The sequence below is a fragment of the Cotesia typhae genome, unplaced genomic scaffold, assembly GCF_013202065.1.
Source record: "Cotesia typhae breed Kobodo isofemale line unplaced genomic scaffold, CoteBio_Ctyphae contig_48, whole genome shotgun sequence".
NCBI lineage: Eukaryota > Metazoa > Arthropoda > Insecta > Hymenoptera > Braconidae > Cotesia > Cotesia typhae.
This window is the reverse complement of record NW_027423756.1, coordinates 10,612,682-10,625,085: the sequence shown is the minus strand read 5'-3', so window position 1 is coordinate 10,625,085 and position 12,404 is coordinate 10,612,682. Positions and strand designations below refer to the sequence as shown.

General features: G+C 30.2%; 3 protein-coding genes and 1 long non-coding RNA gene across 4 annotated transcripts in view; 3 read left to right on the top strand and 1 right to left on the bottom strand.

Annotated features, from left to right (window-relative positions):
- LOC141529640 (uncharacterized) overlaps positions 1 to 1,679 on the top strand; it is a 163,959-nt gene extending 162,280 nt beyond the window's left edge. The window contains exon 7 of the long non-coding RNA XR_012479628.1: positions 1,546 to 1,679. This is a non-coding gene — a long non-coding RNA (uncharacterized LOC141529640). The remainder of the gene's footprint in view (positions 1 to 1,545) is intronic.
- Positions 11 to 3,850, bottom strand: Tfiib (transcription factor IIB). The gene is made up of 4 exons (XM_074246277.1): positions 3,798 to 3,850; positions 2,735 to 2,845; positions 1,570 to 1,756; positions 11 to 1,462 (listed from the first exon to the last, which is right to left on the bottom strand). Exons 1-4 carry the CDS (start codon positions 3,809 to 3,811, stop codon positions 830 to 832), a joined length of 945 nt encoding a protein of 314 aa, XP_074102378.1. The 5' UTR covers positions 3,812 to 3,850; the 3' UTR covers positions 11 to 829.
- A 1,820-nt stretch (positions 3,851 to 5,670) lies between these two features.
- LOC141529636 (uricase-like) lies at positions 5,671 to 8,150 on the top strand. The gene is made up of 4 exons (XM_074246276.1): positions 5,671 to 6,011; positions 6,583 to 6,998; positions 7,112 to 7,422; positions 7,665 to 8,150. Exons 1-4 carry the CDS (start codon positions 5,839 to 5,841, stop codon positions 7,833 to 7,835), a joined length of 1,071 nt encoding a protein of 356 aa, XP_074102377.1. The 5' UTR covers positions 5,671 to 5,838; the 3' UTR covers positions 7,836 to 8,150.
- Positions 8,151 to 8,264: 114 nt separating this feature from the next.
- Positions 8,265 to 12,302, top strand: LOC141529633 (uncharacterized). The gene is made up of 2 exons (XM_074246272.1): positions 8,265 to 11,768; positions 12,017 to 12,302. Exons 1-2 carry the CDS (start codon positions 9,326 to 9,328, stop codon positions 12,130 to 12,132), a joined length of 2,559 nt encoding a protein of 852 aa, XP_074102373.1. The 5' UTR covers positions 8,265 to 9,325; the 3' UTR covers positions 12,133 to 12,302.
- The last annotated feature ends 102 nt before the right edge of the window (positions 12,303 to 12,404 follow it).

Here is a 12,404-nt window from a genome sequence, read left to right as displayed (position 1 = left end):
AATAAATATATTTATTAATATTTAAAAATTATATTTTATTTCGTTACAATTAAAAAGTAACACTTTACCAATTTTGGTAATGTTACTGTCAATTTATTATCAGTCTAATAAATCGTTCCCGATAAATTTAGATTAATTTTATATCTTAATGCCATATGACGATCGGGAATGTTGAAATCTTAAATTTTAATCATAATTTTTAATCATAATTGAAATCTTAAATTTTTTCTGATGTTCATTTAGATACAATAAATTGATTGTTTTTCAATCCATCCCTTCAAAAAATTTTTTTTAGAATTTTATTTCGATAATAAATTTATTCCTTGGATAATATGAAATTTACTGTTTTCAAATTATTCAAGAGACGAATCAAAAATACTAGTTATTTATCGTATACTAAATAATAATACACTAAAAAAAATAAGAAAAAGAAATTAACTTGACTCTGGAAAAAATTCTTGAACTAAAAATTTTTTTCTTGAATTAAATTAATTTTTTCAGTTTAAAAATGAATACTAAAGCTATTCCTTGAAAAAAATTTTTTTCATCTCCACATGATTTTATTTCAATTTTAAATCGAATTTAATTGAAAATTTTCTGTAAAAAATTATAAATCAAGGTTAATTGTGTCATAATTTTTTTTCAACAGACTAAAATATTTTGTGATCAAAAATAAAAATTATTTTCAAAGGAATATCTTAAAATTAAATAAAAATAAATAAGTAGATTGAATAACTTACTCATAAAAAGAATAATAATAATAATAAGTATTACAATAGTATATAAAAAAAAAAAAATGATTAAGATAAATCTGAAAATGTAAATAACTCTACATCTGGGGTAACTGATCGATAGGCGTCACAAATTTGAAATCTTCGGGGAAGAGTTTTGCCGCGTATGGATACATTAGCTTGTAAGATTGTCTGATGGTAACATCAGCGACTCCCGCGATATCGCCAATCTCCTTTTGGGACTTCTTGTCTTCCGAAGCTTGGGAAGCCATATAGATGGCTGCGGCAGCGACTGAGATCGGAGACCTCCCGGGAACAATGTCGAGTTCGACGGCTTTCTTAGCGATGTACGTTGCGGCTTTCTGGACCGAGTTCGGCAACTGGAGATTCGCGCAGAATCGCGACATGAAGTCCCCGGTGGTAATCAGATCGACGCTGGTCTCCAGCGCCTTGAGGATGAGCTTGAAGCATCTGCCGATTTCCTTCTTGCTTATTTTGCTCACAGCGCAGATTTCTTTGAAGGTTCTTGGCACGCCGGCTTGCCGACACGCGATGTACAAGCAGGCAGAGGCGATCGCATCGTTTGAGCGACCTTTCAGGTTCTTTCCGTCGTGGACTTGCTTGAAGAGAGTCTCCGCGCGGTCCACTATCACCTTCTGCAGGTTTATTCGGTCCGCCATACCGTTTATCTCACGGAAGGCGTTTATTAGTGCGCGATCAGAGCTGCTAATCTGTAAAATTTTTTTATTAATCGGTGAAACTTTTTTTATCGCTTTTTTTTTTTTTTTTTTTTTTTTTTTTTTTTTTTTTTTAGTATTTTAAAGGCAATTGTACTTACGGAGCGTCTGTTTTGATAACGTGGAGATCCAAACGCATCAAATGAAGCGGCACCTGTTCCAGGTCCGATCATTGTTGACAAATCTGAACCACTGAGCAGAGGATTTTCGGGACCACCAACACGAGATGGATCTACTCCCGATTTTTCGTTACTGAATGTCCTCCATTCGGAACCAACATCAATTACTCTATTAAAAATAAAAAATATTGTGAATTTATTATCTATACTATTAAGAGAATAAGCAAAATTTTGTGGCCAGTGTATCTACATGACAAACTCTATTTCTAGAGTAATGTCTATGAATTATAGAGATAATTTATTAAATTATAATATAATTTAAATTATAATATAATTATAATATAATATAATTTAAATTATAATATAATTAAAATATAATAAAATTTATAAAATTTTAGATAATAATTACATTTATTTACAAGTTATTAAAAATTAATTTTAGATTTGAATAAATGAAATGGCGATAACAATTGCTAAGATAATAAATGATTAAAGTCATCACAATTACTTATCAGTATACTTAAAATAATTACCTGTTAGATAAACTAGGCACACGGAATAATTTCTAATGTTGTTTTTAAAATATAATACAAAACAAAAAAATTAAATTTATTTTTTTTTAGAAATTAATTTCATCTAAAATTAATATTTTGATAAGTAAACAAAAATAATTGTTGTATTATGACTTGTGGAAATATCGATATTACAACACTTATTTGTTAAAAAAAAATGTAATTATTTAAGAAAAGACATTTTTCAATTTTCAGCTTCTGTAAAAATAATTTCGTCATTTTGGTAAGTGAATATTTTATTAATTAATTAAAATCAAACCCGATCCAAGTAAATTTACTTCGGGTTTTGAATAACATAAAAAATGAATGTGAACTTGAAATAAAATAAATAAAATAATTTCCCTAACGTGAAAGATAATTGGAATATACATGTTTGTGACGTTCTTCTTTGCAAAATATAACTCGGCTTTACACAAGCGACATTTTAAAGCCTAGAATTTTGGAAAACTGGAATTTAGGGTACGAGTAAGCGGATATTAATGCTCGCCAAAAGTATTTCCAGAGCTGAATGGATGTCTTGATTCAAAGTTGTGAAAATATGAAAATATATTTTAATTTGGTGGATTTATTTTTACCTGTCGCCGACTACAAGTCCGCATTTAGAACATATCATATCACCAGCGCGGTAATCTTCTATCAGAGGATCATCTGGATGCTCGTAGCAGCAAACTTTATTAGCTTCGTTCCTTTAATTAGATTATATCCGTTAGTCACAATGATTGTGGCAATAAAATAATTTAGTTTTATTGATTACGCTTTTTTTTTTATTTTAATAGTTTTTTTTCTTTAACAATAATAATAAATAATTTCTATTACTAATTTAACAGCTCATAAATAAAAATATCATAATACTAAAATTAAGAGACTGATAAATTTTAGAACTTTTTGAATCAATAAATTATTACAAAAAGGTTTTTTTTCTAATTGATAGAAAAAAATTGAAAACAAAAAAATTATGAATACAAATCTTTTAAAATAATTTTATTAGTGATAATGAATAAAATGTAAAAATTATCAGCTGTCTGCTTAATTTTAGTATTGTAAAGTATAAAATTATAAACAGCTGTTTTTTTTTTTTTTTTGTAAATTATAAATTAATTATGAAATGAAAAATCTTGAGCGATTTTTAAAATAAAAAATATTAGAAGTCAACAATGTGTCATTGGCTGCAAGTAATAAAAAATAATTGAGCAATTACTTAATTGTTGAGCGTTCTATTATTATTAATTATGATAGTTTCAAATCAATAATAGATGACAAATAATAAAAAAATATTTCAAGTGTAAGATACAATAAAAACAAAACATAACCTATTAATTGAATTATGTGCCATGATATATTTATTTATTTAAAAATATTAAAAGAATTGGATGACATTAAAGTGGAAAATAAAATAATGAATTTTTAAAAATTAATTCTATTGACAAATTAAATTATCCAAGTTTTATAGAGAGTAAATTGTATCAAAGGCAAATTAATTAAAGTGGGTTAGTGATGAAATACTTGAACCTTGAATTGATTGGTAGGTATGATAATTTAGGTTAATTAATAGAGGAGTCACTCAGAAAATTTATTTCAATCATCACTCAATTTGAGAAAACAGTTTATAATAATATAAACATGCATTTATTTATTTACCTTGAGCTAGCCATATTTCACGAACTATTCACTTTTAGTTTGGGTAAGAAAATGGTGGTATTATGTGAATACAGACAGGTATATAATGTACGGTATGTTGAGATGTTCAGGGTGGTCGATAACTGACCTCCCTAATGTTGGCAGTGGGTATTTACGGTACCAATCGCACTTGTTGAAGGTAATAAGTTTTAATAGCGGGATTTTCAAAATTTTTAAAAAATTCCATAATTTTTGTTGAAATGTTTATCACGCAACAACTACCTTAAAGTTAACAGTCACTTGACCACTTTTTAATTTTTTTCTAACAAATAAATTTATTTTGAAAAATAATTAAAAAAAAAAAAGTTTTTAATTTTTACATGTCATTTTTTTTTTTTTTTTTTATAATTTCTATCTGTCATAATTTATTTGTTAAAAAAATTCTTAAAATTATTGAATATCTGCTGCATTAATTTTCATTAAAAATGACACTGAATTTTTAGCAGTCACTTGATCGTTTTTTAATTTTTTTTTTTTTTTACAAAGACAACTATTTATTCAGAGTCTTAACTTTAAAAGCTACCAAAAAGCTTATTGATTTTACCGACATTAAATTTAATTTAAATTAGTAATTTTTAACACAATACATTAGAAATTCACAGTTTTTTTATGGGAATTAATAAATCGTTTTCAAACAAATGAAACATTTAATAATTATTAAACGTAGTAATCAATAATTGATCAATCCATTTTTGTTCGGGTATTGAAAACAAATAACACAAAAAAATTAATTAGAAAAAAATTTATTGACAAACAAAAATATTTATTTACACACATCTCAAATAAATTTCAACATTCATTGAAATATTTGAATAAAGTTCCATGATAACTTAATTATTATTTATTATCATCAATAGACAGATAGATAAATGTTTTTATTATTGTCATATAGCACGTCATTTTCGTCTTAGACAATTTTTTAAATTTTTATCTCAAAGAATTACACACAATTGTGCGTCACTTATAAAAATAATTATATCCAAGAATTGTTTACTTGCTTTATATACATAATAATCGCGTCATAAAATAGTGTATTTTTATGACGTTGAATCTACAGAGAAATTATTTATATATAAACTTCGAAGAAATTAATTTGTTATCACAGTAAAAATTATTTTTCTACAAAACTAATTATTTTCGCAACAACTCTAAGCTCATCTAACAGCAATAATTATTTTTAAATAAATTTTTAATCAAAATAAAAACTCCGCAGGATATTTAAGATAATTATTTCAACGTTTGTTCAAAAACAAATTGTACAATAAAATTACTTCCGTTAGTAAAAATATGAAAAAAAAAAATTAGTAAACATTATTATAACTTTCCTTAAAATATATGACTTAAATTAAATAATCAGCATGTTTAAATAAATACAAACAAGTAATAACCAGTTATTTCTCAGACTATCATATTTTTAACTTTATTAAACAATGATTAATTTATCGTGTGCGCGTGCCGAGCGTATGCGAACTTTGTTCGTGTATTATTTATAAAATATTTATTGATTATATATTATTAATAATGAATTATAAATTATCACTTAGAATTGTTACAATTATACAAAGTATATATAAGTAAACTGATAACAGATTTTTGCGGCATCTAATTCTAATCAATCGTCTATTTTTACAGCCAACAGAAAGCCGCAACTTGCGAGAATACTATCTTATAAGACAAAAAGTGTAAGAAAAAAACTCTTACATAAAAACGATAGATACGAAGAGTACATTCCGGGGTCAACATGTCGTCTCGATCGAATCTATCGTCATTATTTGGGGTCATTAATTTATATAAAGAAGGGATAATCACACGTTTATATATACATTCCAACCTCTTGTTTTACCCAAAGAACTTGTTGTCTATAAGGTAATTAGCTAACAGCTAGAGCTCCGTTTGTTATACCAATAAATACTCTAATAAAATTAAAGTACCGCATTAAAGTTCTCTCATTATTTATATATTAAGTGTTTAATATATAGGCAGTCAATTAAACTAAACAACAATGAGCAAGTTGGGAGCTTTAGCCGACGATTCATTATCGATAATGGACGGGATCAAGATTTATAGTAACCCTGTTTCGAAAAAAAAAGTTATCGATTCTAATAAAATTAAAAATAATTCAAATGCTTGGGCCGGTGTTCAATTGAATCCTGTCTCCAAGCATGATGACAATTTGTGAGTATTTTAAATTTAGTTATTGAAAATTCTTTAAAGTTAAATAAAAATTAACACACTAATAAAAGAAATTAATTGTTAATAAATTCGTTGTGCTTGAAACAATTTATTTATTTAGCAAGCAAAAAATAACATTTTTTTTTTAATTTAATCAATATTTTTTTGGAGTAAATAAGTCTTGTTTATCTACAGCGCGTTGTGAAGATCGTTCATGAATAAATAATTTTTTATATTTAAGATATGATGTACTGATAATTTCCACTATAAAAAAATTCTATAATTTATTACAACTATTATTTTATTATTAATTTTATTTTCTTTACATTAAAAAAAAAAAATAATTAATGTTCTTGATCTTCTAATGAAGTTATGGGGCTATAAAAAGTGTTAAATTAAAATTTTTATGCTCACTTTTCATTTAACGGTCTGAATGAATACTAATTAACTTTTAATAAAAATTTATGAAGTCGTCAAATGTTAAAAAATTATTTACTAACAGTGAATAACAGCTTATTAAATTTTAACTAACCCTTCTATCAATGCAGTGTTAGTGAATAATTTTATTTTTTAGAAACAAATATGAAATCGGAGCTTACGGTTACGGAAAAAACAATGTCAAATTACTGTACGTAAAACGCGAAAACGCCAACCGCCATGAGATCCGCGAGTATGAAGTCGACACTCACCTGCGACTGGGAAGCCAAAAAGACTATTTAGAGGGGGACAATCGCGACATAATAGCAACAGACAGCCAAAAAAATACTGTGTACATACTCGCGAAAAAATACGGAATAAAATCCCCAGAAGAGTTTGGAATTTTACTGTGCGCCCATTACCTTTACACTTACAAGCACGTCGAGGAGGTTCACGTAAACATTGAAGAGTATCCGTGGATGCGTCATGCTGTTAATGGAGTTCCCCACAACCACGCTTTCATTTTCAATCCTTTAGCCACGAGATATTGTCACGTTACACAACTCAGAAATGGTAAAACACTTTTATTGTTTACGTAACTTTTTTGAGGTTCCTTGTTTCCTCCTTTATAGTAAGATAGTTCGTGACCGAGATTTCACTTTTTAACGTGGTATTATTTAATTTAGAGTCACCTAGAATCCGCGGTGGCTTAAAAGACATGCGAGTGTTGAAAACAACACAGAGTTCATTCATTGATTTCATACAAGATGATTATCGAACTCTACCCGACGCCAATGACAGGATATTTAGCACAGTTGTCACGGCGTCTTGGGATTTTTCGACTGCTACAGATGTTAATTTTGACAGTGTTTGGACAACTGTTAAGGATTCTATTTTAGAAAAATTCGCTGGACCTCCTTTGACGGGAATTTCGTCACCCAGTGTGCAAAACACTCTCTATTTAGCCGAAAGATCTATTTTGGACAAGGTTCATCAGGTAATTATTTTTTTAATAGATTTAAAAATAATTGTAAATATAATCGAATAATTAATACGTTTGTTTTAACTGTCAATTTTTTATAATCGATTATAAAATTTTTAATTAATTAAAAAAAAAGTTAATTTTTTAATTTAAATAATTATTTTATATTAATTACTATTGTTGCATTAATTTACACTAATTACTGTTAAATTAATAAGCTACTGTTATTAATAAGGTGATTACTTGAATACTTGCAGATTAAGAGCATTGAAATGCGAATGCCGAATAAGCATTATTTTGATCTTGACATGAGCAAATTTCCGAAGCTAGTGGACGGAGAGAACAAAGAAGTGTATCTGCCAGTTGACAAGCCCTCGGGAATTATTTATGCGCAACTAAATAGAAAAGATCTTACCTCAAGGCTCTAATCGGTGAAGTCTAATGTTATGTGATGTAAAACATTAAAAATCGAGTTTTCAACAAAAGAATAAAACACAAAGAGAAGATGTGAGAGAGCCCACGTTTCCGAAAAGGAGTAGAGAGGAATCATATCATGGAAATACCTGTTTGAAGAGTGTTATAACTTTTCTACGATACTTTTTTTATTTAAATACCTCTTGGGTAACAGCGGATATTTGAACACTCTTTTATGGTATTGACAGAGTGGTAAAATAGAAATTGTTTTAGTTGTAAGTGCAGTATTTTCTGAATCATGTGTGAATATACTTTAATTATTAAACTTATGTGTGATAATAAATATTTATGATAATAATTAATATTGGGCTAGTGTTAATAACTTGCCTGTAATATTTTAATCACTTCCTTTTGAGATTTGACCGGTCTTTGATTACGAAACATCGTTATGTAAGATCAAGGAACTATCAAAATCATGCTCATTACATTTCAACAATTGTATCTGTTGAACTTAATCTGCAATGAATTTGATTGTTCGATTATTTTTTAGTCTGGGATTTATTTAGATCTCTGTTTCCGAGTAAATAAATCTCTACGCTATCATTTAAATAGATACATTGTTCACTTCGTTTTTCATTTTTTTTCATTTTCATTACTGATAACACAACTTTTTATTTAGAGATAGCAGAATGTAAATACAGTGGTAGTATGATAAAGCCTCGACTATTACTTTCTTATTGTGTTCTAAAAAAATTAATCACATATGTAAAGTAAGAAAAAATCTTTACTGATAATTTAAATCTGATTACGGTAATCACCGATAAGAACTTTGTGGTAAATTTGGGCACAATTAAATTCAAGTCGATTTATCTGAAAAGAATAAAAGTTGACCGGTATTATAAATTATGAAGCTTAATTTATAAAATTATTTCATTGATAAAATTTACTTTCAATAATTCTTTATTTAATAATATTACATCAAAAATTGAGCTTTATAAATCAGAATTTTTTTAACAAAGCAAAATTTTGAGTACCAATACTTTTGATAAAAAATTATATTTTAATTATCTAATATAAAAACTATAATAGTAATTTGAAAAATAATTTTAATACTTGTGAGCCTCGATAAACGTAAACTCAAATAAATTAAACGTTACTTATACTCTGCTTAGAATAATAACGGCAGGAAAAATAAAAAAATGAATCACTTAAGCCTAATGAAAAAAACCTATAACTCATAATACTATACCTTATGTCCCAATTCATATGGAATTTGTTTTTTGTCCATGCCCGATTTCTACATACATCCTTTGACACGCCCGTTTTAACACGGCGACTCATCACTCTACAAACATCATCACACGTCTAAGCCGAGGTGAAACTTGAAAATATTTGACTGCCACAAATACTGAGATGTCATAAGCATAAGACATAAGAGCGCGTCGGCTGCATTTGAGTTCAGTGCCGTTTTTTCGTTCCTCGTGATCAGACCGTGTTCTTAAAAATGTTATCGAGGAAAAAAATATCGAAGCTATCAGTATTGATATTCCTCTCATTATTTTTCTTAATCAATAACACCCACGCATCCGAAGTTATTCTGTCACGACTAGAAAATTTTGACACTTGCGGAGGAGAGTTTAACGGGTATCAGTACACCATAACAAGTCCAAATTACCCCAATAATTACTCAGAGAACCAAGACTGTGTTTACAAGTTACACGGCAGCCCTTTCGCCAAGTGCAATCAAATATTTCACGTGCAGTTTTTGAACTTCACCCTGCGTTCATCCAAAAATTGCCTGCAAGATTATCTCAGCATTGACGACCACAGCATCTTTTGCGGGAGTGTCATTGGAGTGAAAAGTTTCTCCAGCAAAAATAACACCCTGCAACTTCGATTCCACAGTGACAACGGCTCTGAAAAGGGATTCAAGCTCCTCATTACGACATTGCCATGTTCAACACCTCCAAATTCTCTGCACAAAGTCACGCCCAGACAACCGACGACAAAATCTATGGAATCAGTTACCAACCACCCAATCATCGATTACGAAAAAGTGTACCCAGTTTACCGACCAAACAACGTGTTCAGTACGGAAGATGTTAAATCAATCAATAATATAGGATCATCGCCAAAAGTAACCGCCTACTTTTACGAGGCCCCGGAATTTTATTCCGCTGACAAGAGCAAAAAATTGACACCATCCACCCTCGAGTCGCTTCCAAAGCCAGAAAGTGCGTCTTACACAAACATACAGAACTTAACCAAGTTGGCAAAGTCAAAAAGCAGTGTTAATAATAACAAAAAAATTAATGAAAAGTTAATAGTTCCATACAATTCATACGGTGTACCAGCGGGAAGGCCTTACGCGCCATTGCCGGGCTTCTCACCAGCGCAAATTCAGACGGGTGAAGTGTGGGAAATAGAAAGAGATAATATTGATTGCGATGGTAAAGTAAATATTCCCAATATTGGAGTATTTGATGCACCCGTATTTGATGACAATTATCCTAATGTTGTTTCACCAGGAATAAATTCGTATCCCGCGACAACTTATGGCGCTCCTGGATCACCAATTCCGCCACCACCGGTTGCCAATGTCCCGTTCAACCCCACTGACATTAATTATAACGATAACGGCTTCCGTGACCCATTTTTAATAACTCCGCGACCAAACTTTAATGATAATGTTAATATCAATAATAATAATAACAATTTCATTCCGTCAACAAATATCGTGGGCGCGCCAGAAGTTCGTCAATGCTGCAGCAACCAGTACAATTCCCCAAAGTTTCTGATAACAAGCCCTGGTTTTCCCTCACTGTTCTACTCGTCCAATTACTACGATTGTATTTACACAATTAACCCTCTACCTAATGCATGTAGACTGCGAATTAACTTCAAATATTTCAACCATGGACTCGACGAAGCTTATTGCACTAATGGATTCGTCGAAATTGACGGGAGAAAATACTGTGGCTGCAAAACGGACTTCTCTTTGGTGGTTAATGTCTTTAATTATCTGCCCAAATTTATTCGCGTGCGCTACAGCGGGTATCCAAGGTCCAAATTTGGTGGATTTGTCCTTGAAGTCACGCAGGAATTTCCTTCAGGGCCTTACAATAACTATCCGTACTTGTCACGTAACAAAAAGTCCGCAGAAAATTTGACGAAAACAGAAATTTTGAGCATAGGAAGGACGAAGCGGGAGTTAGGATACTTTTATCCAAAGCCAAACATTGTTTTCAATGAACGGGTATCAAGTCACCGAGAAATAGGCAATGTTGTCCGCGGGTTTGTGTCTCATGCAGCTTGTTTAGCGTTAAATTTCGCGAGCTGGACGGTAGCGAGCAAAGAAGTTTATGCGCGAGGAGCTAGATGTTTTTGGAACAGTGGGAATGGACTTCCTGGGGTGATATTATATTCAAGTGACGGAAATAATGGTTGCTTGCCTCCGAACAACAATTGTTTGCCTCAAAATAACAATTGTTTGCCACCGAATAACAATTGCTCGCCACAAAATAATTGTTTGCCCCCGAATATTAACTGTTTACCGACGAACAATTTACCTGGGCCCATAAATCCACCGACAAATCCAGGATATTTGCCCCCAGGACCAAATTATTCGAACAATAATGAAAATATCAACGTACCGCCAGTGTCAGTGGTCCCAAATGATCCAAATTCAGGAAATGGAGGAGCCCCTTCTGGAAATTGCAAGCTAGTTAGTGTGAAAGAGGGGATAATTTCGTCACCGCAGTACCCATCGGATTATCAAAATAATTTGAACGTTTGCTACCGATTTGTCCGCGCGCCAAACCACTGTAGACTCCAGATGTCTATTTTAGACTTTGATTTGGAGAACAGTCTCAATTGCGTCAAAGATTTCGTGATTTTTGGGAACCAATTCACTAGATATTGCGGACGATCTGTTGCTGGGAGCAAAAGTAAGGAATATTATTAAATTAAGGTAGTTCGGATACAACATACAGTTTTGTTCAATTTTCAATAATTAATTATTCAAAAACTCTTCGTCAAATTTTTTTTTTTAATAATTATTTCACACGTATTTAATATCGAATGAATTAGAAATGCAGCTTTTCATTTTTACATTGTCGTAATATCCGATCCACCTTAATATTAAATTCAATCGAAATAATTATAGTAAAAATGGTTAATAAAATTGTATTTTTAGCGCTCCTGAGTTTTCCACGCAACAACATAATTGACGTAAGATTCTTCACGGATTCATATGGGACAGCAAGAGGTTTTAACATCGCATTCTCACAAGTTTCATGCACGCTTGGATAATCAATGTGTCAATTAATTGGCATGATAATTAAATATATACTCTGTCGTTATTGATATTATTAAACCTGAGTATAGAAAATGCGGAGAAAATTATAGTACCTAGTGAAGTTAATAACCATGAATTAATAGTTTTAGTTTCAATAAAAAAGTACTTTGAAAATTAAATTAAACTTACAAAATCATTTGAAACTGTAATTTTTTAAGCGTTTTTCCGTGCTTTTAAGAGTTCATTAAGAGTTCATATTTTTTTTTAACTTATTTTATATTTAATT